The 25,693-nt window shown below is 38.8% G+C and overlaps 1 protein-coding gene and 1 long non-coding RNA gene across 10 annotated transcripts in view; one reads left to right on the top strand and one right to left on the bottom strand.

Moving 5' to 3' along the window:
- ANO10 (anoctamin 10) overlaps window positions 1–25,693 on the bottom strand; it is a 168,160-nt gene that overhangs the window by 64,002 nt on the left and 78,465 nt on the right. For 8 of the 9 annotated variants that reach the window (XM_078377331.1, XM_020799473.3, XM_078377333.1 and 5 more), the window contains one exon: window positions 7,898–8,014. In XM_078377331.1, coding sequence (XP_078233457.1) covers window positions 7,898–8,014 — 117 coding nt within the window. Of the gene's footprint in view, window positions 1–7,897; window positions 8,015–8,232; window positions 8,426–25,693 lie in introns of those variants that run through there. The other variant, XM_073003460.2, reaches the window with a different exon arrangement.
- The window catches only part of LOC140708182 (uncharacterized), a 64,649-nt gene that overhangs the window by 29,057 nt on the left and 9,899 nt on the right, over window positions 1–25,693 (top strand). The window lies entirely within an intron of this gene.

Here is a 25,693-nt window from a genome sequence, read left to right as displayed (position 1 = left end):
GATTAGGACACCGCAGCGGTAATCAACAAGAGCGGCGGCGACAATCAACAATCGCGGCGGTTGAAAGCGCAGGAAGAAAGGGCAATCCACAATCCAAAGAGTGTTCAAAGACAGTCCATGATTAAGGGGCTACAGAGGAGTTTCAGAGTCAAAAGGCAGTCTGAGTTCAAAGCCGATTTTTTAGTTAGAAGATTTTTATAAAGAGAGCTCTAACTGAGAGGTTCCAAGCACGATGGTGGTAAAATAGAACTGAAGGCTGAGACGGGCGGAGCATGCGCGATAGGGGCAACTCTAAACTTTGTTACTTTTATCCAAAAGCTCTAGAAGATTGCAAGAGAACCAGCGCAGGCACTGTCAAAACCCTATTGTGTGTATTCACAGAGGCCACGATGAAGAAGCACCTTACCTTACCATGCAGTCTGAAGCCTCCTCCAATCGCACACTTTAACTGCTGGGGCGAAAGAGCTACAAAGCAGCCTCTTCACCACCAATGGTTAGCGATTTGAATTCCCAGCCTTTTTCCCCGCCTTTTTCTGGTTGTAACTCGAAGCTCCGACCGCAAGTTGAAGCAAAATTTTGCGGCTGGAGCTGGTTATAATTCGAAATGGTCGCAAGTCGGGACGTTTGTAAGTCAAGGCACCACTGTACTTAAGTCAATACTTGTTAAGTCAACATATGAAGTCCTACTGATTAAGCTAGCTGGGGCTATCAATTGGATTTAGACCAATGATCCCATGAGTCTTTTAATAAAAAGAAACCTGTATGTGGAAAACATGTGTTTTCCACATACAGGTAGAAGAGCCTCATGGCACAGTGGTTGAACTGCTGTATTGCAGCCAAAACTGTGTTCACGACCCGGGGTTCAATCACAGGTAGCTGGATCAAGGTTGACAGCCTTCTCTCCTTCTGAGGTTGGTAAAATGAGTACCCGCCTCACGGGGGGTGGGGGGTGGGAATGTGTAGCCTGCATAATTAACTTGTAAACCACCCAGAGAGTGCTTGAAGTGCTATGGGGCGGTGTATAAGCAACATGATTTTATTCTAAAAGTGTTTTTAAAATCAATGCTGTCAATTTAAGTCTAAATGTGAAAGACGAGTTTTTACATGTATTCTCAATACACATGCAGAAATATATACTAATCAAGTATCAGTACAACCAGTATCAGTACAACCTATGACAGTGGCAGCATTAATTCTGCAGAAGATTTTGTAGAAGACTGTGAAGCGTAAACTATTATTAATTTGTGATTAATCAAATTTTCAGAAAAATGTAATCCTAAACACACAAGGAATAAATTCCTCTGAAGGAAGTGGAATATATTTCTTAGTAAATATGCTTAGAATGATGGTCTTGTTAATTACTTCAGCAGAGACACAAGTAATTTGTAGACATGCAGACAAAGGGGACTATACACATAAGCAATCACTTTATTTCATTAAATTAGCTGAAAAGGTCCAGTGATCAAAGAGATAGAACAGAATCAATCAAGTTATATCTGCATATGTAACACCTCTAATAATGGTTTCTTTGCTGAAAATAAGGACTTCATTTCTGACCCAGACTTTAGTGAAACAGGGAGAAAAAACACCAGTACATGTGGTTAGTGTTAACTGAATTCTTATTAATACAGTATTTAGGAATTCAATTCCCTAAAGAATTCCACAAAACTAAACTTGAATTCGAAGACTTTCAATAAATATGATTGCAATAAACTTAACACAGAGAACAGAAACAGTCTTACAAATACAGTGGTGCCTCGCTTAATGAGGGCACCGTTTAACAACGAATCCGCATAGTGACGCGTTTTTTGCTATCGCTAATGCAATTGCATTGCGATGTTTAGATAGGCTAAACATCGCATTGCGATGATCGGTAAGCGTTTCGCTTACCGGGCAGTGAAAATGGCGGCCGGATGGGGGAATCTTCGCTTACCGGTGAGTTTTTCCCCAATAGGAATGCATTAAACAGAGTTTAATGCGTTCCTATGGGGTTTTCCCTGCATAGCGACGAATCCTGATAGTGACGTTAATCCTGGAACGGATTAATGTCGCTATGCGGGGCACCACTGTACATATGATTAAAAGTATCAGCATGTTGTAGCTGGCATGCGTTTTACTTTCTGGGACCTCGGAGGGCCACATCCATCCTTGCTCCTGCCAAAAAAAAATTCTCGCATCTTTTTTCAACTGAGAACCCCTCTTGCGCCTCTATTGGCCACCATTTTTTAAAAATCAGCTTTGGGGGGCTCACGGGTGTTGTAAAGGTCTACAAATGAAGCAATTTTCTCCCTCAAATCCTAAGTGCATAAGAAGACTTTCTGAGAAAAAAAGGGGGGAAGGTGCAAGGAGTGTGTAAGGGACTGCACTGGAATCCTTGTGGGCTGCATAGAGCTTGCTGGCCAACCTAGAGCCCATTGCTGCTCAAACTGAAAGACCATGTGTTAAGTATCAGTGGATGACCTACTTTCTCCACTCTGTTTCTCCCTAAATGCAAGGAAGAGAAATAATTCCAATCCTGCTTTTTGTAATAGTATGCAAAGCCACTGTCTAATTTATTTATTTATTTATTTATTTATTTATTGGACTTATATACCGCCCCATAGCGCTACAAGCACTCTCCGGGCGGTTTACAATTTTAATTATAAAGGCTACACATTGCCCCCCCCCAGCAAGCTGGGTACTCATTTTACCGACCTCGGAAGGATGGAAGGCTGAGTCAACCTTGAGCTGGCTACCTGGGATTTGAACCCCAGGTCGTGAGCACAGTTTTAGCTGCAGTACAGCGTTTTAACCACTGCGCCACAAGGCTCTTTCATTCTTTCTACCTAATAAATGCATTTGAGAATGGTGAAATTCATCTGCAGCATATTTGATTCAATCATTATTTTGCTATGAAGTTATTGCAGAAGACAGCCCTGACCTGGACATGAACACATATGACGAACTGGAATACAGATGTCTCAGAACGAGACTTCTAAGTTATTATTATTTATTGTAAGTCCAATCTCAGCAGTTGCATTACATGTCTCTCATATTCTTTGATTCTGATGTGGATGCTTCGTTTTGTTGTTCCAATATATACCTGGTCACAACTGCCAGGTATCCGGTATACTCCTGCAGTGTTCAGGGGGTCCACCCACAAATAAAGTATTTCTGCCATACATCAAAGGGGTCACTGGCCGCATGGGGAAACTTTTGAAAAAACACAACCGACTAACAGTATTCAAGCCCACCACAAAAATACAACAAATATTATGGTCAGCGAAGGACAGAAGGGACCCCCTCACCACTGCAGGAGTATACACACCAGAAACAAAGAACATGAGAGACACTGTAGACTAAAACAACCAGAAAAATCTGCAGTAGCTGAACATGCCCTAAAACAAGCTGCACATGAAATTCTATTTCAAACTACTGAAATACTTGACAACACCAGCAATCATTACGTCAGACTGCACAGGGAAGCCATTAAAATCCACAAGCACCAGCAGAACTTTAACAAAAAAGAGGAAAGTTTGAAACTCAACAAAACTTGGCTCCCAGCTCTGAGAAATACAGTGTGCAAAAGGTCAATGAACTCTACCCAGCCACAAGGACCAAGGATCACTACACACAAAAGACCAGCTAATGACACCCATCAACCACAGTTACAGATAATCTCTCCTCCTGATCACAACAATACACCCACAACAAGATACACTTATCACCCATCTCCTGAAAGGGACAAAAGCCTATCTCACAGCCATAAATACTGCACTCCCAAGCCAACTACACCAGAGCACAGAGTGCTGTCCTCTGAAGATGCTGGCGAAACGTTAGAACATGGCCAAAGAGCCCAAAAAACCCACAACAACCATGATCAGATTTCACTCCCCATTACTTCACTTACTTCTCTCCTAAGAAATCACCTTCTCTTCAAGAAATGAATGAAAAATATTTACAATAGCTTAAAGAAATCCCTGAAGAACTCCTTCATAACTCTTTAGAAACCTCTAAAACAATCTTATATGCTTGATCTTATTTCCTTTCTTTTAGTAAATTATCAATAAATTGCAAGATTCTGATTGCAGTGAACATCTGTTGCTAATCCACCTTGGAAATCAGCTGTTTTAAAAAAAACATTGTTTTAAAAACCTGGAAGGAACTTTAAAGCGAAGCATAGCATGCTGCTTATATACCACCACATAGTGCCTAAAGCACTCTCTGGGCAGTTTACAATTTAAATATACACGCTATACATTGCTACCACCCAGCTCCCCAATAAGCTGGCTACCCAATTTACTGATCACAGAAGGAGGGAAGACTAGGTCAACTTCTAAGCAACTACCTAGGATTGAACCAGGATTGTGATCAGAGTTTTGGCTGAAATACTGCAGCTTAACCACTAAATCATGAGGCTGTTTATAAATGATCTGCTAGATCAGTGGTTCTTAATCTGGGCAATATCGTCCCCCAGGGGGCGATTTCATTTTTCAGGGGAGCGATGGAATGACGCGGGGGTGAAGGAACAGAAGGGGGGTGATAGGGGGCAATGGAGCTGCGCCCCCCTGCAATTGAGGAAGTTATCATTGCCCCCATCCCTGTGCCACCAGATCCAGAGCAGCTGGTGCTGACAGCGGATGTGGTGCCACCGCCACCATTGAGGAAGTTATCATCACCCTCCTCCCCATGGTGCCACTGCGCTGCCGTGGGGAGGGGAGCAATGATAACTTCCTCAATGGCTCAAGGGGATGTTTCTTTCAAAAAGGTTAAGAACCACTGTGCTAGATTATTGTGCTAGAGTTTTTTTAAAAATCGTTAACAGGGCTAAGCTGAAAGCTTGCAACACAACAGATATCTGTTGCTAATCCACTTCAGTTATCAGATGCCGAGGCAGGGCTTTGTTGCAGTGCTGCAAATAGCTCCAGGGAAGAGCTCTCTCTGGAAAAACTGGAACCGTTTGGTCCGGCATCCCCTTTTAGAAATGGGGATCGAAGGAGAGTCTAGGAGAATTCTTTCTGAAGCAGATGGTGAGCAGCAGAAGGAGAAGAATGGGAGGCAAAGCCAGACTTCTTCCCTCTGAAGAAATCACCGAGCACGGATCGGAGGCAGGGAGCCATAGTATTGGCACTGAGCCTTAAGTAACCCTTTACCGGGGCAGAAGAGAACAACCAATATAAGATTAAAATATATAAAAACTAAGTAAGCTGAAGCCTTTGATTTATGAAACAGCCCCATTAAGATGAAAATAAGAATGAAAAATTTGGCTGAAAGAAGAAAAGCAGTGGCAAACCTATCTTATCAGTCTGCTTCAAAAGCGAAACTAACTCTCCTCCCCAAGTGAACTCTTAATACAGCAGGCTGGTTTCAAAGCCGAGAGAGTGAGACGGAAAAATAAATCTTATGTTTCTGGAAAAGAATTTCAGACGGTAATACCATCGGACAGGATTTAAGAGATTTGTGTTTTATGAATGCAGTTTGGCTCGGACGTATTTCTCTTTTCCCTTTCCTGGACTCTGTGAACTTTTAATAACAGAATCTGGTGGTTTTCTGGAGAAGAAAGAAGGAGCTGACGTGGTCAACTGGACTGAGGAGTATCAATGGGTTAATAGAAAGATCATAAGACGGGCTTCAAGGACAACTACTGGACAGTTTGAGATTCTGTGATTGTTGTTTTGTTTGTCGGACCGCGTGTGAGTCTGATAATAGTAGCTTGCTAAACTCTGGAGAAGAAGAAATAATTGTGCCACGGTTCTATTTGATTTTGAATTTGCTGGGTTAAAAGTTGATTTTTATATTATAATATTTGGATAAAGATTGGAGGGAGATCTAAGGAGAGGTTTGTGATTAGAGGTTTGAATTGCTGATAAAATTGTGGAAACTGTTGAATCTAAGGGGTGATCATTGTGGTTAAGGGCATAGTATCATCTATACAAACCCGACTCATTGGAAAGCCTGAGATGGCCTCCAAAAATTTAAGACATCAAATGGAGACTTCGTCTGTTCAATCCCAAAGTTTTGGAATAGTGGTACAAGAAATAGAAAAGGAATGGAAGATTACTATGCAAAAGACAATAATAACAGAGTTTCAGCAAGTGAATGAAGGTCTTAGCAAAATAGAAGATCTGATGAAAGAGGGGACATTAGATACCAAACAGCACTTAACTGAAGTTGTACAAACTTTAGAACCGTCCTTATTGGGCATGACACCAGGTAACATAGATGGGATAGAGAGTTATCCAGTGACTATGCCACTTCCAAAATTAAAAAGCATTATGTTAAAAATCCCAATAAAGCAGAGATACTGAAACAAGAGAATCTTATTGTGAAAATATGGGAAGTGATAAAAATTGATAAAAATTCTGTCAGATGGGCTGAAAGACTGTTCAATGCAAAAGGAAACTGAACAATGGGATGTATAGTATAAATGGCTGCAGTTACCAGATAGTGTTGGAGTAACATAGAATTAAACTAAAATTAAATGATAAGATGAAAGCTGGAGGGTAATCAAACTGTGAAAAAGCAAAAAGTTGATTTGTTATTGTAATATGAATTGATCGGATGACTGTATACTCTGTGTTCTCCTATCCCCCTAACCCTTTTTCCCTCTTCCCTATTTCCCCTTACTTTTTGTATACCCTACCCTGTCCTTAAATAAATACTTTAAAAGAAGATATCAGATGCCTTCAAATACTACTGTTTTGAAAATTTGGAGAAAATCGTAGGAATTATCTTCAGCTAGATTTCTGTGTCAGATTTGTGTCTTCTTGTTTAAATAGAACAGCACTAAATAGAAAGCTTCCGAACAGAGAAGCTTGTGCTGCCTACACTCCATCATTGGTACATAGAACAAAAAGTATGACTTCCTGGATGTGGTTTTTAAAAGCACAGAGAAACAAGATTATTTGTTTTGCTTTGTCCCAGTTGGTCCCAATTTAAGCCTTGTATTGTCTGGATAACAGGAAAAATACCAGTTATCATCAGTAAACATAAAGTGAAACACATAACACATCTGGATGAGCTCTGAGATTGTTATATTCTATCAGTCTCAGGGAAGTAGAAAACAGAAACAATTAACAGATGAAAAAAGCAAAAAAAAAATCTTGTTTTTTCAGACTTTAAATGAACTGGCAGCACACACACACCCAAAAGCCGCCTACGAAGAACAGTATTCTCCCTGCCTCAGACATTTGTCTGACTCTGTCTTCTGGAAGCCCAAAATAGCTTTTCCGTTTCTTTAGGTATCCCGTGACCATAATTATGGTGATGGCTGAGGGGGTAGAACGGGAGAGGTATGTGCATTCTGTTGGATGTGTTTATAATATTGAAACATAGCAGGTTTGATTAACCGCTGAATTACCAATGCCTTAGGTTATTAGACTTCTTTAACCCAAATTAACAAAAATGTTTTGGCTTGGCTTAGTTACAGCTGTGGCAGTCTGGGCAGATGGTGTCACTACAAAAGAGATTTAACAGAAGTAGCTGAGAAAGCTGGGGTGCCACCTGCACAAGTTATAAAAGGAAGATTAATGCCAAAAAATGTGGCATCTGTTGCAAAACTCACAGAACATACTGGTACAGAGATATTCTTTACTATTGGTATCGTACACATTACATGCCAAGAGAAGAGAGAAAAATATTTCATGAACACAGATTTCCGATTATCTGTATCAATTCAATATCATAGGAGGCTTGTGTTATATATCTGCGTGTGCTCGTATACTGCACATTAGTGTAACCACTTAAATATCTGAACAATTCTTCTAATGATACATTATACATTATTTTATAGATTCTCCAAAATCTACAAAGGATATCTATTGATCCTTCACATAAAACAATTAGTTTAAAACAATGCATAGCAGTGACAGTTCCCATTTTGTCTTGCATGCAACATTTCAGTGCCAATAGTACTTACCTGCTGCTTGAGTGCCTCCAGAGATTCAAATTCTAGCCTTGCCAATTTTATCTGAATGTCTCGTGGTTTATCAGCAATCACATATGACATAAGAAACTTCAGAGCTAATGCTAAATGCTGGAATGAAAGAGAAACAGAATACAATTCAGAGATGAGTGCTTCGTAATAGACATGCATTTCTTAGCAAAAGCTACCAAGTTTTTTTTACAAAGCATAAAAATATAAAAAAGATGAAGTTATTTTTTCACGTTATTCTAAGTAGTGCTAGTAATTGAGGAAAATGCACAATTGAGGATTCCTCTTCACCTGCCTTGTCTAAACTATTGCCGACTAGAAACGTCAGAGTACAATTCCCACCATCTTGCGGAGGGCATCAAGTTAGAGACATCTTCTCTGTGTACCACCAAGTCAGACTGCATATACTGCCATGTCAACTTCTATAAATATTGGAGAGTACAAAATAAATCCTTGACTATTCCTCTTGATTGCTCGGGTGTCCCCCATTCACTGATGGAACTGCATTTTAGGCTGTGGGCAAGAAAGCAATATTTTGTTTACTAGACTCAAACAATATTGTCTCTCAAACAGGAGTTTGTGATACTGGAAAATTTACATATGGACTGGTTAAACTGTACAAATACCAAAACCAAAACTACCAACTGTATTGCATGTTATTAGAAACAAAACTTGAAAATAACTTGACAATTTTAGTTTATTACCATGACTATGAATATGACTGTAATTTTGCACAAAAAGAACAAAACAGGAACAACACATGCAATAATAATCACTGTTGTGCTTCCTGAAACAGGCAATATGTACATGCTCACTCTCTGCCCCCAGAAGAAAATGTCCCCAATACAGTTCCAATAAGATGCACTTCAAACAGAGCCACCACCTTCTTATACTACTCTCTAATCCATTTCTTTGGCAGGACACTATGGATGCTATTCTTGGAAACATAGGCCCTCAGCTTAATCTCATGTATGGTTACAGACGTCATAGTGACTAATTACCTACCATACGCACAAACACCATGAAACAGCCACCGAAATGAAAATGACTGGTTTTCCAGCCTACTATGGATAACTGAGTTCCAGAAATACTGTTTGAACTTTGCATTTAGAGCAAAATGAGCTTCTGACCTTAAGTGGTGGATTAAGGCGGGACTATTTGCAATGGCTTCTCCCTGAATACAATATATCTGTAGAACGTTCCAAAAACGTATCTCTTGTATTATATTAAGACTTGTTAAAGCAAGAAGAGAAAAAGTGGCACATCTGAGATTACCAACCTGAAGTTTGTTTTATTACAAGTTTATGAAATAGGAACTAGTATATTATAATAAAATTTGTCCATGTATGGTCCTACATGTGTTACCAGAAGTTAAACATGCACACATGTATTTGAGACACTTTTCTTGCTGGCTCTTCCTTGCTTTCTTGGAAGTTTATTTGCTATTATTATCCTTTTAAATTTAAATTATGTGGTAATTTTAAAACAACAACTTATTTAATTTTATTTTAACATTATGAATTCCCTGTTTTTTCAACTATATCTATTTTTAATTCATATTGTGACCACCTTGGGTCTTGCACTAGGAGAAATGTCGAATACAATAGATAAGTAAGTACGTGGGGTCCTTTCAAGGAGAAAGGCAAGATAAAAATATTTTAAAGAAATAAAGAAATCACACATTTAGAAATAGCTGTTTCTCATTTTCTGAGTATCACACCCTTTGTTTTTATTGACATTAGATTTTACATGTACTAATAAACTTTACACCTGAATGTTGTAAAATAAAGTAATATTCATTGTTTAAAATACAGTGCCCAGTTCATATATAATGTATAACATTCTGGAGGAAAAATATACAACACTTGCTCTGTCTATGTTTATTCTATTAAAACAGAGGTTGTGAGATATTGAAAACTGAATCCAGTAGGGCTTATCCCAAGAAAACGTTCTGACAAAATGACTTGGAACTAAGTTGGAATGAGACCATTTCATGAAACCATTTCTACTGAAACAAACATGTCTAAAACAAATATTTAGCCAAATCAATTATCTCTGCTCAGTACAATATCTAGGTACACACATGCTTCTAAGTGACTGGTCTGTTTCGTTTGACCCTAATTTCCTTTTAGTGAATACATAGTTGCCAATGTGTTAACATCACACTAGCTCTATAAATACTTTAATTTTAGAACTGAAATGATTGTTATTCATTCATCTGCCATCACCTTCTTTTTATAATAAACTTAATGAGAACTTGCTCCTGCATCACCACCACAAATACACTTGTTCCCATATTTCTCATCATCAGAGTGATCTTGATCTGAAAACATCTGTGTTCAACGGTGGCTTGCTAGAATACAACATTCCTACAATCACAATGCAGTAGAAATCAAATTAGTTGTTTAAAAGTCAAGCATTCATTGCTAATTTTTTTTAAAGAGAAAGGCAAACTTGAAGGACAAGCTGACGCAAAAATACAGATGCTCTTGTAGTTCATGACTACATTTTGCAGAATACGCCTGCTCCACTGGCTTTCTCAGCACTTGGCAGAAGTTCACCAAGAGTTTGACACTGCCACAACTATTAGGGTGAGAGCCACTGACATTTTTGTTCTTTACCTACTTGACAGATGGCAAAATAGGAAGATTTTTTTTACTGTTGACACCAGGAAGCTTTGTTAATTCCATCTTGTTTTCCCTATACCAAGACATAGACACTGTACAGTAATTATCACGTAGAGACTAACCGAAGCACAGAAAATGTATCAGCATTTGCAGCAGAATCCCAATTACTCTTTGTCCTACTGAATTAGAAAACATCTTAACATCTGGACTAATTCCTATTTTAATTCAGATTATCAGTCATGACTGAGTAACAGTATCACTTACAAGCACAGATATTTCCTGAAACTTTCCAAATTCCAGCAGAGTTGTTTACAGGATTCATTAAAAGATGTGTGATTAAGAATGACACCCCAAAGCGGAAATGACTAGATGAATCCAATGGCTAATACCATGTTTAATGCTGGTGGATGGCAGTTCTGTGATCTCTGGCTTGCTGTCAATGATCATCCCCATTATCTATGAGGTGATGACTTGCAGCACCATTCAGGAATGCCACCTCCTCACAGCTCCCTCCAAGTAACTCACTTGTGTCACCTGCTCTTGTTTTCGTGTTTCACTTCAACCCATCCCTTCTACAGACCTTTGTCCGCAGCCTGAAAGAAAATGGCACAACAGCACTGTGGGGAATGGCAGACACGAGAAGACAGTTTGTAGGGGTTTTTTTCAGATTAGAATTTCTTTTGCCAGTAAAACAACATACTGTACCAGCCTTTTTCCTCTCACCTTCCGCACAATACCATCATTATTTCAAATTCCACACTTGTCTCCTCAGGCCAACATTGGATTTCAAATTTTGTAAAATTTGTATTGTAGATTAAAGGCTATGACAGGACTAGTTCAGTTAACAGAGAAAATAAAAGTGGTAGATTGAGCTATAAATACATTCAGGGCTGCCAGCATCCTACAACTACCACACAATAGCACAGGAGCCTGAAAAATCTGTTCTCATTTTTTCAAAAATAAAAGTTACATTTTCTATCCTTTATGACTGTGAAGTTGCCTCACAAAATCTCAAAATTCAAGTACATCAGACTCATGATCTGGTAAGCTTCAGGCATGCAAATACAATATGAAAATAGACTAAGAAAATAAGTAGAACAAATCATATAATGCTTGCTAAACAGACCTTAAGACTATGTTTGTTGCTATACGTATGTCAATCAATAGGCACTTTAAAAATGTACAGAATAGCAGTTACAAAATACAAACTTTTCAATACAGTAATACAGTGCATGTAATAGTGTACTCCTATCATATAATCTTTAAATGTTTTGATACAATCTTTATCTCAATTTATGGATGGCATTTAAAAGAGCTAGGATATGGGTTGCCAAAACTCAAATTAGCTAATGCAATATGTAATGAATAAGAAAGCTTTGATCATGTTCTGAAAAGAATTCTACATAAAAAGCAGATAGAGAAAAATGAACAGTGTAACTCACATTGACACTCTGATTAATAGCATGCTTTATGAAGTACCTCTCAACTGATTGCTGGTATTATTCATTTGTCCTGTATGTGACCAGTCTATCTTACTGGGAAAATATGTGATGTCTAGAAAATGTAAAATCAATTACTCATGTATTTAATACGTGGCATTTAAAATTATATAAATGGAGACCAATTATGTATGAAAAAGAAATTTCTTCAGCAAATCTTCCCTTACTTTACTGTAACTCCTCAGTTGAAGTAAACTACCTTCAATGCACTTGCAGTTTTTAAGTTATTATAAAACCTAGCTGGGCCAAGAGTGGGTTGATAAAGCACTGGCCAGAAACCGAATGACCGACTGCATAATTATTGAAATAGTCTTAATATAACTGAAGCTTCCACTGCACTATAAAGTTCTGCCAAAACAACAAAAAAAAATGCATTGCGATAGTAGGCATTTTGGTGTTTGCATGCACTCATTAAAATAAAAGTTTATAGATTTTTTTCTGGTTTTTAAAAAGGGAAGAACATTCACAGGTACGAATCAATTTCTCATTCTTGGACCAGTAAATCTGATGTTGAATGTACATACTAATTTTTTCAAAAACAAAATAAATAGTTTGGGACCCCTCTTACCTATTGGAGCACTTCTATCTAAGATCATCTTGCTGTGCCACTCACACCTCTGAGGTGTTGATGCTGCAGCTATCCTGAGGGAGGCAAGGAAGTCTATGACTATGTGCCAAGCCTTCTCTATGATGGCCATCTCTTTATGGAATGCTCTGCTTATAGAGGTGCACCAGGCCCCTTCCCACCTAATATTCAGGTAGCATATTAAAACCTTTTTCAGGGAGGCATTTCAGGATATACCCACCACCACCATCATTGTTAGTCATTTAGTCTTATTTTGACAGTTATACCATTTAGCCTTTATCTTGTCCATTGCCATCACCTTGATTTTTAGATTAGTTGTTTTGTTATGTCTATATATTTCATATTTTATATTTTTGGTTTGGGTGGGATTTGGTTGTTCTTAGTTTTACACAATTTGTGCAATTCACACATTTTGCGCAAAAGAGCATTGTCACATATATGAGAACTCTTGTTGAATTCTCTGAAAAATACCTTAGAGTCTCAAAAATGAAGAGAAAAAACAGCATTCTCTTATTCTTGTGCATTGGAACAGGAGAACTGAGAATTTACAACCTAATTTGAAATACAGACTCTTTTTGTATGGCTGCTACAAAAAGTACAAGTATGAAAGATAAGGAGAAAGGGATCACCAGAGTGTGCTGGTGGGAAACAGGTGTGTACCATGGATATAGCAAAGGAAGGAAAGAAATGAGCATACCACAGCAGAAAGCAGGACAAGACATCACCAGATAAGCACTGCCTGGGGGCCCAAAAGATTCTGTGAATTTTTAGGCTGCAATACTGTCTTCAATTATCTCCCACCCTTTAATATATATAACTGGGCACACTGGCTCTTCTTATTTGCTGTAATGCTCTGTTTGTATCTGCTGGTTTAAAACCCTAAGGGAAATGTCTGAAAAATTATAGCAATTAAATTATATTACTAAATCCTCTGTTTTAAGGAGTTCAGTTCAGTGGTTGTATATAATATTATGTAGTGAGTCTATCAAACACTGTAAATATTTTATTTTGCTTAATTGAATGAAAACAGGCACTGGCCTCATAAATTATTTCAGTATGCATAATAGCACTGTACAGTGCATAATTCTGGCAACTGCTGAAGTTAGTCTCATATCATTTAGCTAGATTTTGACAACACAGTAGTTCTTCATCTAACTGAAGAACCTTCCTTACCTGACCACTTAAATTTGGTTAATCAATTCCTGGAAAAACATTGTATTCCTTGCTTTGAGTAAAAGCATGGCTTACTGTTAAAGATGGGACTGTTGTTGCTTCTGAGGACACACTATCAAGCTTGCTCCATCACCACATCCACATACAGCAGCTACATGGGTGTTGACATAGAAGTCTGCTTTTACTTCAGATAGAAGTTAGATTTATGTATTCCACCCCCCAACTGGGAATGTCATAAATTCAATTAACATTTGTGCTACAGTGTGGACAAAAGAATACAGTGGTGCCCCACATGACAATGATAATCCGTTCCGTGAAAATCACTGTTTAGCGAAATCATTGTACTGTGAAAAGCCTTTCTCCACTGGAATGCATTGAAACCCGTTTAATGCGTTCCAATGGGGAAAATGCCTCATTGTTTTGCGAAGATCGCCCATAGGGCAGCCATTTTGCGAGCTGTTTTTAATTGCTATCTTGCGAAAAATGGGCCCCAAAACACCCGTTTTTCGAAGATCAAGTCTAAGATCAGCTGTTTTAAATCATCATCTTGCGAATAAATGGTCCGTGAAGCACCAGCCAGATCGTCGTTCAGCGAAATTCCCCCACTAGAAATCACTGTTTTGCGAAGCAAAATGGCAGTCGCAAAATGTCATCATGCGGATTCATCATTTTGAGGGGTAATCGTCCTGCGAGGTACCACTGTTCTGTGATTCTGAAAATAAGATTTAGTTTTCTGCCTGCATTGTACATTCAGAGTCTGATAAAAATCTCACCAGAGGATGGCTAATGAATAATATGACATAAGGAGAATCAATTTATTATACAGTGGTGCCTCGCATAACGATTTTAATTGGTTCAAAAAAAAACGTTATGTGAAACATCGTTATGCGAAACACCATTTTCCATAGGAATGCATTGGAAACCGGTTAATCCGTTCCAATAGGCACGGATTGCCATCCTGAAGCGAAAAAACCCATAGGAAACATTGTTAAACGATACAATGTTTCCTCCATTGGAATGTATTGAAGCCGACTCAATACATTTCAATGGCTTTGCGAAGTCAATTTTTGCAAAATTAAGTGTGTCATAAAAAGGTCAAAAATGGTTTTAAATGCTTGGATTAGCTTCTGCACCCTCTAAAACGGATGCAAAAGTTAATTTGGCTTTGATCTGACTTTTCGTTAATTTATGGTGAATTTTTCCCCCCAACTATTGACAGCTGTCAAAGTCTGACAGCTCCATTATTTCCTATGGGGGAAGTAAAAATTCACAAAAAATTAGCGAAGACTCAGCAACTGTTCTAAATGCTTGGGTTCGTTAGAGGACCCCCTAAGACGTGTGCAAACCTGATTTGGCTTTGATCGGAACTTTCGCTAATTTTTTGTGAATTCGCATTCGTTATGCGAAGCATGGTCCCAAACTTCGCTAAGCGAAAATCGCTATATGGTGCATATTATTTTCTAAAAAAACACATCATTATGCAAATTCATCACTAAACGAGGCAATCGTTAAGCGAGGCACCACTGTATCTATTTAGTTTTGCTGTTCCTTGAATTTAGGGGAAGGAAAAAATATTTAAATTGGGAAAGTACTGTATAGTGTCTAACTCATGAACTTGTTGAAGTCTCAGAAATGAAGGACAGACTAATCAAAACCATCCATGTGTTTAATCCCTATAAATTCAAGGTCACTAATCACTATCTTTTTTCAAGAGAAAAAAACTTTAAGGCCCAAATTCATTTCCTGGTCCAACTACAAAAAAACCCATGTAATCATTGGAATGGATTGATTGATTGATTGATTTAACTTGTATGCCGCCCACACTACCTGAATGTCTCTGGGTGGCTTACAACATCTAAAATACAATAAAAAGGCGAAATAAAAGGGCATTCCATAGTCTGGGGCCTTTTCTCTACAAGCCCTCCCTCTTATCTCCTTAAGGGATGGCTCTTTCAAAAGGGCTCCCTGGTTAGAACTGCAACTCCCAGAAACCCCAGCCAGCATAGTTGGTGTTGAAGGCTTCTGGGAGTTGCAGTCCAAAACTCCTGAGTAACCCAAGGTTAAGAATCAGTGAACTACAGCCAACTGTGAGTAAGCTTGGTGTTTTTTTTTCCATGAGCACTGGTTGTTTCTGTTTATTTAGCAGGTTATTAGTGGTTTTTTGTAGCAATTCCACTGACATTGCTTGTTTTTTTGTTTTGTTTTCAGTTCCTGGTATGTGTAATTGCCTATATTGGTCCGAAAGGCAGTGCCAGGTGTGTCCTTCGGTTAAGTCAATGGTGGGGGCATCTTCTTCTTTTTTTAAAAAAAGGTAATTGACATAGTGCTTAATCGCTATTGTGTTTCCCCAAAAATAAGACAGGGTCTTATACAGTGGCGCCTCGACTTACAAAATTAATCCGTATTGGAATGGTGGCCATAACTCAAAAATTTCGTAAGTCGAAGCACCATTTCCCACAGGAATGCATTGAAAACCATTTAATCCCTTCCGGCCAAAAAAATTAAAAATAAAAAAGATCACCAAAAAAATAAATAAAATAAAATCAATCAATAAAATCCTTCTGCAGCAGCGGAGGCAGTGGAGACAGGAGGCAGAGGGAAGCGGGTGCAGCTTTGGAAGCCCAGGAAGCCAAAAGCCACCCCGACCTCTGTGCCGGGTGCCTGTTTCCTGGGCTTCCAAAGCTCCCCACTGCCCTCTGCCTCCTGTCCCCGCTGCCCTCTGCCTCCCATCCCCGCGACTTGCGGGGGCTTCCAAAGCCCCCCCTGCTGCCTGCTGCCTCCCATCCCCATGGGGATGAGAGGCAGAGGGCAGCGGGGATGGGAGGTAGAGAGCAGTGGGGGCAGCTTTGAAAGCCCAGAAAGCCAAAAGCCACCCCCACTTCCGCGCCAACTTCCTAGGCTTCCAAAGCCACCCCAACTGCCGCACTGGGTGGCGGCTTCCAAAGCACAGGCACTGGGCAATGTTGTAAACCCAGGAGGCTGAGCCTCCCTTTTCCTAACCATTGGGGCGAAGAAGCAGCGTCTTTGCCACCAATGGTTTGAATTTTCTGCCCTTTCCCCCTGCCTTTTGTCATCCCTAACTCGAAGCTCCAGACGCAAGTCGAAGCAAAATTTTGCGGGCCAAGCTTTTCGTAACTCAAAATTTACGTAAGTAGGGACGTCCATAAGTTGGGGCCCCACTGTATTAATTTTTGCTCCAAAAAACACATTAGGGCTTATTTTCAGGTTAGGTCTTATTTGGGGGGAAACAGAGTAGAACAGCTTGAAAAACATGTTTGAAGGAAAGAAAAGAAGTTTTCATTTGTGTGGGGCATTCCTGCTGTACTGCATCCTGTTTTTCCAATTTAGTGTTATGTTAGACAAGCACTGAAAGGTGACAGGTTGTTAAATCAATTCATCACTATGTCATTTGACAATTTTTTAAAAAGAAAGAGCGTTCAAAAGGCAATTTTTTGTTCAAATATTTCATTTTTAAACTACTAGGAATAGGGTAGGGAATACAAAAGGTAAAAGGAAGTGGAAGGGATGGGGAAAAGGGTTTTAAGGATAGGAGAACACAGAATATATAATCATCCAGTCTATTCATATTAAATATACAAGCATCCAATCTATTCATTTTTCAATTAAAAAATCAACTTTCTACTTTTTTTAACTATTTGATTGCCCTTTAGCTATCAACTTACATTTACGTTTTAGTTTAAATCTAAGTTACACCAACACTATCAGGAAACCGAGACTAATTGTAAAATACATCCCCTCTTTCAATTTACTTCTGTCTTGGACATACATTCAGCACGCCTGAAAAGTATCCATTTCTATCACTTCCCATATTTTCTCAATACTCTTCTCTTGTTTCCATAACTCCATTTTCTTCCAGTTTTTGGAAGACAAGGATGGATCCAGGACAGTAATCCGATTTTTAACATCACATTTTCTGACTGTTGTAGCTAAATAGCTTACTGGGTAACTCTTAATCCCATCTATGTTACCTGGCATCGCACTCAATAAAAACAGTTCTGGAGTTGGTACAGTTTCATTTAACTGTTGTTTAACATCTGATAATTTCTCTTTCATCAAATCTTCCATCTGGCTGAGACGCTCATTTACCTGCTGAAATCCTATTATTATCATTTGCATGGTAACCTGCCTATCTGGTGAAGTCCCAAGCAGTTGATATTTAAGTTTTTTGGATGCCATTTCCATCTTTCCAATGAGTATGGTCTGTATAAATAATACTCTTTAGTTTCCATTATTTTATCAACAAACCAAACCCATCATTATAAACCTCCCCCCTCCTTACCCAGATATTATAGTATATAAATCAACTTTTAGCCCAACAATTTAAATTACAACCGTGGCAATATTATTAGAGTCCCACATAGTCCAGCCAAGAAAAAGTCCAGACTAAACAGCAGACACAGGAAATCAGTCTCTCCAATAGATCCTTATAATCCGTCAAACTCCAGTCCTGATTTTCCTAGCTCCTCGGTCTATTTGATTGCATTCATCTCACTGATGATTCACAGTCCATTTTCTTGCTTCAAAGAGTTTATTCCTCCTTCTAAAACGCCGCAAGGTTCTGGTATCAAAGTCATATTCATTAAACTCCAGTCCTGGTTTTCCTAGCTCCTCAATCTAGCCGATTGCGTCATCTCACTGGTGATTCACAGTCCATTTTCTTACTTCCAAAAGGTTATTCCTCCTCCTCTGAAAACACAGCATGATTCTGTTATCAGAGTCCCATACAGTCTAGGGAGAAAGATCCAGACTAAACAACATTCACAAAATTCCAGTCCCTTAAAGTCCATCCAGTGGTATTTTCTCTGGAATTTTTTCCAGAAACACAAGATTTTCCGTCTCATTGTATCTCTGTTCGACCTTGAGTCAGCCTGCTGTTTAAGAATCAGTTCCGTTTTGAAGAAGCAGGCTGGCAAGACTCGCCGCTCCTTATCTTCTTTCGGCCAAGTATTTTCACTCTAATTTCTTTTTCATCTTAATGAGGTTGTTCATAAATCAAAGGCTTCAACTTATTTTGTTATTGTATATTTTCAGCCATATTTCTTGTTCTCCTCTCCTCAGGGGTGGGGGTGGAGTTACTCACAGCTATTCTGCCAAAATGGCTCCCATCTCTGATCTGTGCTCGGGTAAATTTTCAGAGGGAAGAAAAATCAGGTTGCCACCCAATCTTCTTCCTTCTGTGGCTCACCAACTGCTTCAGCGAGACCTCTCCTGGTCTCCCCTTCGATCCTCCATTTCTGGAGGGACCCCAGACCGTGCAGTTCCAGCTTTTCCCAACAGCTGTTCCCGGCAGCTGCTGGCTTCACTGTGACAAAGCTCTGCCTCCAGAGCGGTCAAAAGGCAATGTCAATATCAGGGGGGGGGCACGACCTATGATCCTAATGAGAACTGCAGCAATCTGAAGTACAGTGAGGAAATACTTCATATGATTCTCTCTTTATGAGCCTGCCTAAGTGTTAAGATCATCAAGAGAGTCCTTTCTCTCAGTCTCACCATTCTCACAGGTGTATTTGGTGGGGACTCAGGAGAGGATCTTCTCTGTTGCTGCCTCCAAACTTTGAAACCCCTTCCACAGGAGGCTGGGTTGGTCCCTTCTTTGCTATCCTTCTGCAAGCAGGTGAAAATCTTTCTCTTCAAGCAAGCTGTCTTTTAAGGACTGGCTGTCTGAATGAGGTTTTGAAATGTATGGTTATGACTTACTGCTTTGAATGAGTTTTTGATGTTGCTTTTGTTTACTGCCTTTTGTGTGGTGTCTGTTTGGTTCTTTTTAGCATTTGTATATTTACAATTTTTAATTTTCAATGCTGGCTTTTAATGCTGTATACCACTGTGGGTCCTTGTGAAGAAAACACAGGGTAAAAATATTTTAAATAAATTAGACTTAACGTGATGAATTGACTCAAGAAAGGAAGCCACAATGTTTATTTTGCAAGAACTGAGCAGGACTACTAATGACTGTTAATCTTTGAAAGATTAATTATTCTTAGAGTTGCCATCAATTGGAAGTTATTTAATGGTACAGACCAGTTATTAAGATAGTGAAGAGAATGAAGTAACTCCTGCACACACATAATCTGTATAAATACATGCATACAGATAAACATATAGATTAACATATAGTCAGCCCATGAACATTCTAGGAGACTCCAACTCATAAATATTGTGTGTGGTGATAATACACACCCCCGCTGGGTGTTTTTAAGAGCCAGTTAAAGACTGGGTTCTTTAGGCAGACCTTCCCTCCTGTCAATACTTGACTTTTACTTTCTACTTAATCTTTTGTTTTTTTCCATCTTGATTAATACTAATATTGTCAATGTAAATCGTTGTTTTAATTGTTTTTATGAATAATTTTATTGTGAGCCATCCTGAGTAGACATATGTCTAGAAGGGTGAGATAAAAATCTAATAAATAAATAAATAAATAAATAAATAAATAAATAAATAAATAAATAAATAAATAAATAAATAAATAAATAAATAAATACAGAAATTTACACATTTACACATATTTGTGCTTCAGTGACACTGTCCAACCATCTCATTCTCTGTTGTCCCCTTCTCCTCTTACCCTCACACTTTCCCAACATCAGGGTATTTTCCAGGGAGTCTTCTCTTCTCATGAGATGGCCAAAGTACTGGAGCCTCAGCTTCAGGATCTGTCCTTCCAGTGAGCACTCAGGGTTGATTTCCTTCAAAATGGATAAGTTTGTTCTCTTTGCAATCCAGGGGACTCTCAAGAGTCTCATCCAGCACCACAATTCAAAGGCATCAATTCTTCAGCAGTCAGCCTTCTTTATGGTCCATCTCTCACTTCCATACATCCCTACTCGAAAACACCATAGCTTTGACTATGCTGAACTCTGTCGGCAAGGTGATGTCTTTGCTTTTTAAGATGCTGTCCAGATTTGTCATCGCTTTCCTCCCAAGAAGCAGGTATATTTTGATTTTGTGGCTGCTGTCACCATCTGCAGTGATCATGGAGCCCAAGAAAGTAAAATCTGTCACTGCCTCCATATCTTCCCATGTATAGTCTCTCCTCTTGTGTTGTTGGAAAAGAGTATTTGTAATGACCAGCTGGTTCTCTTGACAAAACTCTATTAGCCTTAGCCCTGCTTCATTCTAAACTCTAAGGCGAAACGTACCTGTTGTTCCTTTTATTTCTTGACTCCCTACTTTAGCATTCCAGTCCCCTCTAATGAGAAGAACATCTTTCTTTGGTGTCAGTTCTAGAAGGTGTTGTAAGTCTTCATAGAATTCATCAATTCCAGCCTCTTCAGCTTTGGTGGTTGGTGCATAAACCTGGATTACTGTGATGTTGAAAGGTCTGCCTTGGATTCGTATTGAAATCATTCTATCATTTTTGAGATTGTATCCCAGTACAGCTTTTCCCACTCTTCTGTTGACTATGAGGGCTACTCCATTTCTTCTACACGATTCTTGCCCACAGCAGGAGAAATGATAATCGTCTGAATTGAATTCACCCATTCCCATCCATTTTAGTTCACTGACACCCAGGATGTCAAAGTTTATTCTTGCCATCTCCTGTTTAACCACATCCCGCTTACCAAGTTTCACAGAACTTACATTCCAGGTTCCTATGCAGTATTTTTCTTTGCAGCATTGGATTTTCCTTTCACTTCCACGTGCCTTCGCAACTGAGCGTTCTTTCAGCTTTAGCCCAACTACTTCATTAGCTCTGGAGCTACAAGTACTTGTCCTCCAATCTTCCTCAGGCCTCCTGACCTGAGGGGCTCATCTTCCAGCGTCATATCTTTTAGCCTTTTGTTTCTGTTCATGGAGTTTTCTTGGCAAAGATACTGGAGTGGCTTGCCAATTCCTGCTCCAGGTGGATCGCTTTTAGTCAGAACTCTCCACAATGACCTGTCCATCTTGGATGTCCCTGCATGGCATAGCCCACAACTTCTCTGAATTACTCAAGCCCCTTCACCACGACAAGGCAGCAATCCGTGAAGGGGGAATGCATCAATAGACACCATCATTACTTAGCATTCTTATGAAGCTACCATGTCACTCCTGCCCTGGCAGGACCTAATGTCAATGTCCGTGCTAGGATCCCCTTAACCCCACTACCACCTCCTGGTACTTTAAGCAGCTTAAAACAGCCACAATTTAATTTCTAACAATGTCACTGACTTAGCAGTGCTCTGAGAAATAAGTAGATTTTAAAGAGTAGTTAAATCTATCTGCTCAGTGCTGTCAACCCCAGACAGACCAGCCCACCTGGGGCCCTGACAGAAGAGAAAGTCTACCAGACGATTAACCACCACCACCCTCAAATCTGGAGGTGGCCCTGAAAATCACAGAATAGGCTAGACATTCAGTATGTTAAGTAATATTACTATTAAAAAGCAGAAACTCATATTTTGTGTCAGTTGCTTGCAATCTAAAGCAAGATGGTATTGCTCCACAGCCTGACAATACACCAGACAAGAAACACATCAGGCAAGAACAAGGCAATCAGTATCTTAGTTTACAATGTGTGAATCCCTGAAGTAAGAAAACCAATCATCAGATAAAACAGATCCACACTGAGTCAAAAGAGTTCAAACTGACTTACGACCTGAATGAGCACAGATGAAAAGGCAGCGGCACAAAGAGTCTATTAAAATTATTAAAAGCATGTGCTAAAAAAATTCCAATGTGATAACATGGTTTCAACTAGAAGTAGCAGAGAATAATAACCCTATAACGAAAGCCCAATGTGTGCAAGAAATATTTCCAAAGTACAAAAAGTGATATATAAAAATAACTACATGCCATGTGATTTTTTTTTTAAAAAATGGTACTGTCCTTGTGTGGCATACATTATAAACAGATACAGATATTAATCCAAACAGTCATTAACCTATTTATTATTTGTTGTTTGTTTTATTAATAGGCTGTGTGTGTCCCCCCAATACCACAAATGGAATATCTATGTTTATCTCAGAGCTATATTTATGATATTCTTAATGCTAGAAATACTATAGCAGAGGATGCATATAATCGATTTTAACAAACACCAGCAGATCAACTATTTTTAGGCTGCTGCATCTGAAAGAACTTTAGCTCAAGAAATGTAGTACAGTACAGGCAGTTCCACAGTAAAGACAATTTACTCAGCCAAAGTATCGAAATACAAAGCTTTTGTCTGAACTAAAGCATTCAAGAGGAGACTGTTTCCTGCTCTTACAAGTGCCAAAGAAATGCCAGCAAGACTGACAAAATCGAACCAAACCCATTCTGTACTGCCTCCAGAAGGATATAGTAAAGGAGACAGCCAAAAGGCTAGAAATGAAGTCAAAGGCGAGAATAAGAAGTGGAAAGCGGATCTTGGCATTAGAATCCTGCAGCTGTCAAGCACATTCTATAAAAGCCTTGTTTGTAAAACTTGCAAGATGCTGAGAATTAGGACAAAAAGCAGAAAGGGAAAAAAATCAGCTGTGAAAGAAAAACAAGCTACACTGGTGCAGGAGGCAGAACTACATCACCACTGGAAATATAGGACTGTTACAATCAATGTGTCATCCTACTTCATTTGCAAGGAACCTGATTAGTCATTGTTGCAAGAGCAAGATCCTTCAGTACATGCTTTGCATACAAATATTAGCAGGAAAAATGAGTACTGTCAAGCTGCCAGGCTGAAGCATTATGTCTTAAGCAGACTGTGGCTTTCTTTTGCAGAAAATTTCACCAAAACTCAAGAGTCCACCCTACCATCAGAAACAAGACGGTAAGCACTTTAGGCAGCAAATGTGCGGTAAAGAGTACTGATTCTTCCTGAACCATCAATCCTCTTTTTGTGGAAGATGTGTGTGTTGCATGGCCAATTCTGCACCTTCTAAATTAGTCTGCTGTACTCAGGCATGGTGTAGGCCAGGTCTTGCAAAGAAAAATCCATTTTGCCATCCAACACCTCTAATATGAGGAATGGGGGAAGTAGAGTTCCGGCTTGTCTTTTGCCTCAAGCAGTAAAAATTTTAGACTGGCTCTGTCCAAAACTATGCTAAACTTAAAACGAAGGTGAGAAAATTTTTCATGTAGAGTGTATAGTATAAAGGCCTGGTAGAGGTTGAAGTCAGTGAACAAGTAGCTATGAACATATAGATAGGGTAGTCCCTTTGCACATCACTATAAATGACAAAATCTTTCGTCAAAGAAAATAAAAGAAGACACAGATGTGCATAAAAGTTGCATAATTATTGCAGAGAAGATTGGACTTAGGTGACCTCTGCATCTATTACTCAAACTGCTGTTTTGTGCTAACCATTAATGGACGATGTCAAAACCTGTAAGTCCCCTCTTTATAATTTGTTAACTGTTAAAACAGACTTGAGCTCTGTCTTCCAAACAGAGGACAATCCTCTCTAAAACAGGATGTATGACAGTTACTGGCTTGGAGTACTTGTATCGCTTTTAAGCATGGGTAGAACCAACTAAAAACATGGATGTATAGGCAGGCCTTCCCTTCCAGTTAATTCCTGTCCTCTTTCCTTTTTTCCCTTCTTTATTTGATTTATTTTTATTTTTCCCATCTTATAGAATCATTTAATTAATTAATTGTTATAAACTTTTTTAGAACTTGTTATCCTTATGTTGTAAGCCGCCTAGAGTGGTCGAAATGACTAGATAGGTGGGGTATAAATACAATAAATAAACAGACAGACAGACAGACAGACAGACAGACTGATTGATTGAGGAACTCTGAAAAAATAGGGTATACAGTAGAAAAGAGGAACTAGCATTATATATATAGGGAGACATGAGTGGTAGGAAGATACTAGTCACAAGCAGTGACAATGGAAGAATCTAATTGTATAGGAAAAAATAAGGACAGGTGAGTACCACAGAAAAGTAAGGGCTAAAAATGTTCTTAGATGGTGGAGAATGGAGGTACAGAATGGTCAGGAAGAAAGAATACTAAATGAGGGAGTAAAAACAGAACTTGAATGTAGCAGGTTACATGTAATGCAGTCACCTATAATTCACATCTTTATTTATTTATTATAAAGTTATTGCTTTTCAAACATTGCAATTAGTAATATGAGTTATTGTAAAAAGTAACTTGCCAAGTCCTTAATCAAAGGTAGTGAGATACATGAAAATCAGTTAATGTGGAAACAAAGAAATGATAGGCAGTAGGAAAAGAGAAGATACATCCATTAGTCTTTGTAGGAAAGTGAAAACATATAAACATAGTAATACTTTGAAATCAAGGGTCATCTTTGAAGACAGCACTTCAGCAGTGCTTTCATGAACACAGGACCAAATTCAATGTGGCTAGGCATAAAACTTTATATGATGCTGGCACTACAATACCAGCATAAGAAAGTTGTCTTTCCTTCCTCTGTCCCCTCCATATCTGCCTTTAAAACAGATGCAGGGTATTTCCCAGCCTGCTGGAGCAAGGCTTTTAAAGCGAACTGTAGTGGGAAAGGGAGATTTTTTTCTCCCCTGATAGATTCCATTATTTCACCTATGTGTGCCAAATCCTCCCCAATGACTGAGAATGTACACCTATTTACAATTTTCCCAATACGTTTTTAGTTTTCCAGAATTTAAAATGAAAATACCGAAAAAGTTACACTCCCTATATAAAAAGATTATAGTGAAATAAAATAAACTTATGAAACTCCCAAATGCATTCAAAGACACTTATTCTAACTTGGTTAGTTTTCATTTCATTTTCTAATATATGTTAGCTAAAATTAGTAACATACTAAGGATACACATTTAATAATATTAAGGCTGGCTGTTGCTTACTAAGGACCAACTCCACTTAAAATCAATTACTAGAGAGTAAACCCCTTTGGAACCAGTGACAGCTATGTTTGAGCAAACATCTGTAAAGGCATTTTATCATTCCTATCAGTAT

The sequence above is a fragment of the Pogona vitticeps genome, chromosome 6 (assembly GCF_051106095.1).
Source record: "Pogona vitticeps strain Pit_001003342236 chromosome 6, PviZW2.1, whole genome shotgun sequence".
NCBI lineage: Eukaryota > Metazoa > Chordata > Lepidosauria > Squamata > Agamidae > Pogona > Pogona vitticeps.
Note: the sequence above shows the minus strand (reverse complement) of the source record. Positions and strands in the feature narration are given on the sequence as shown.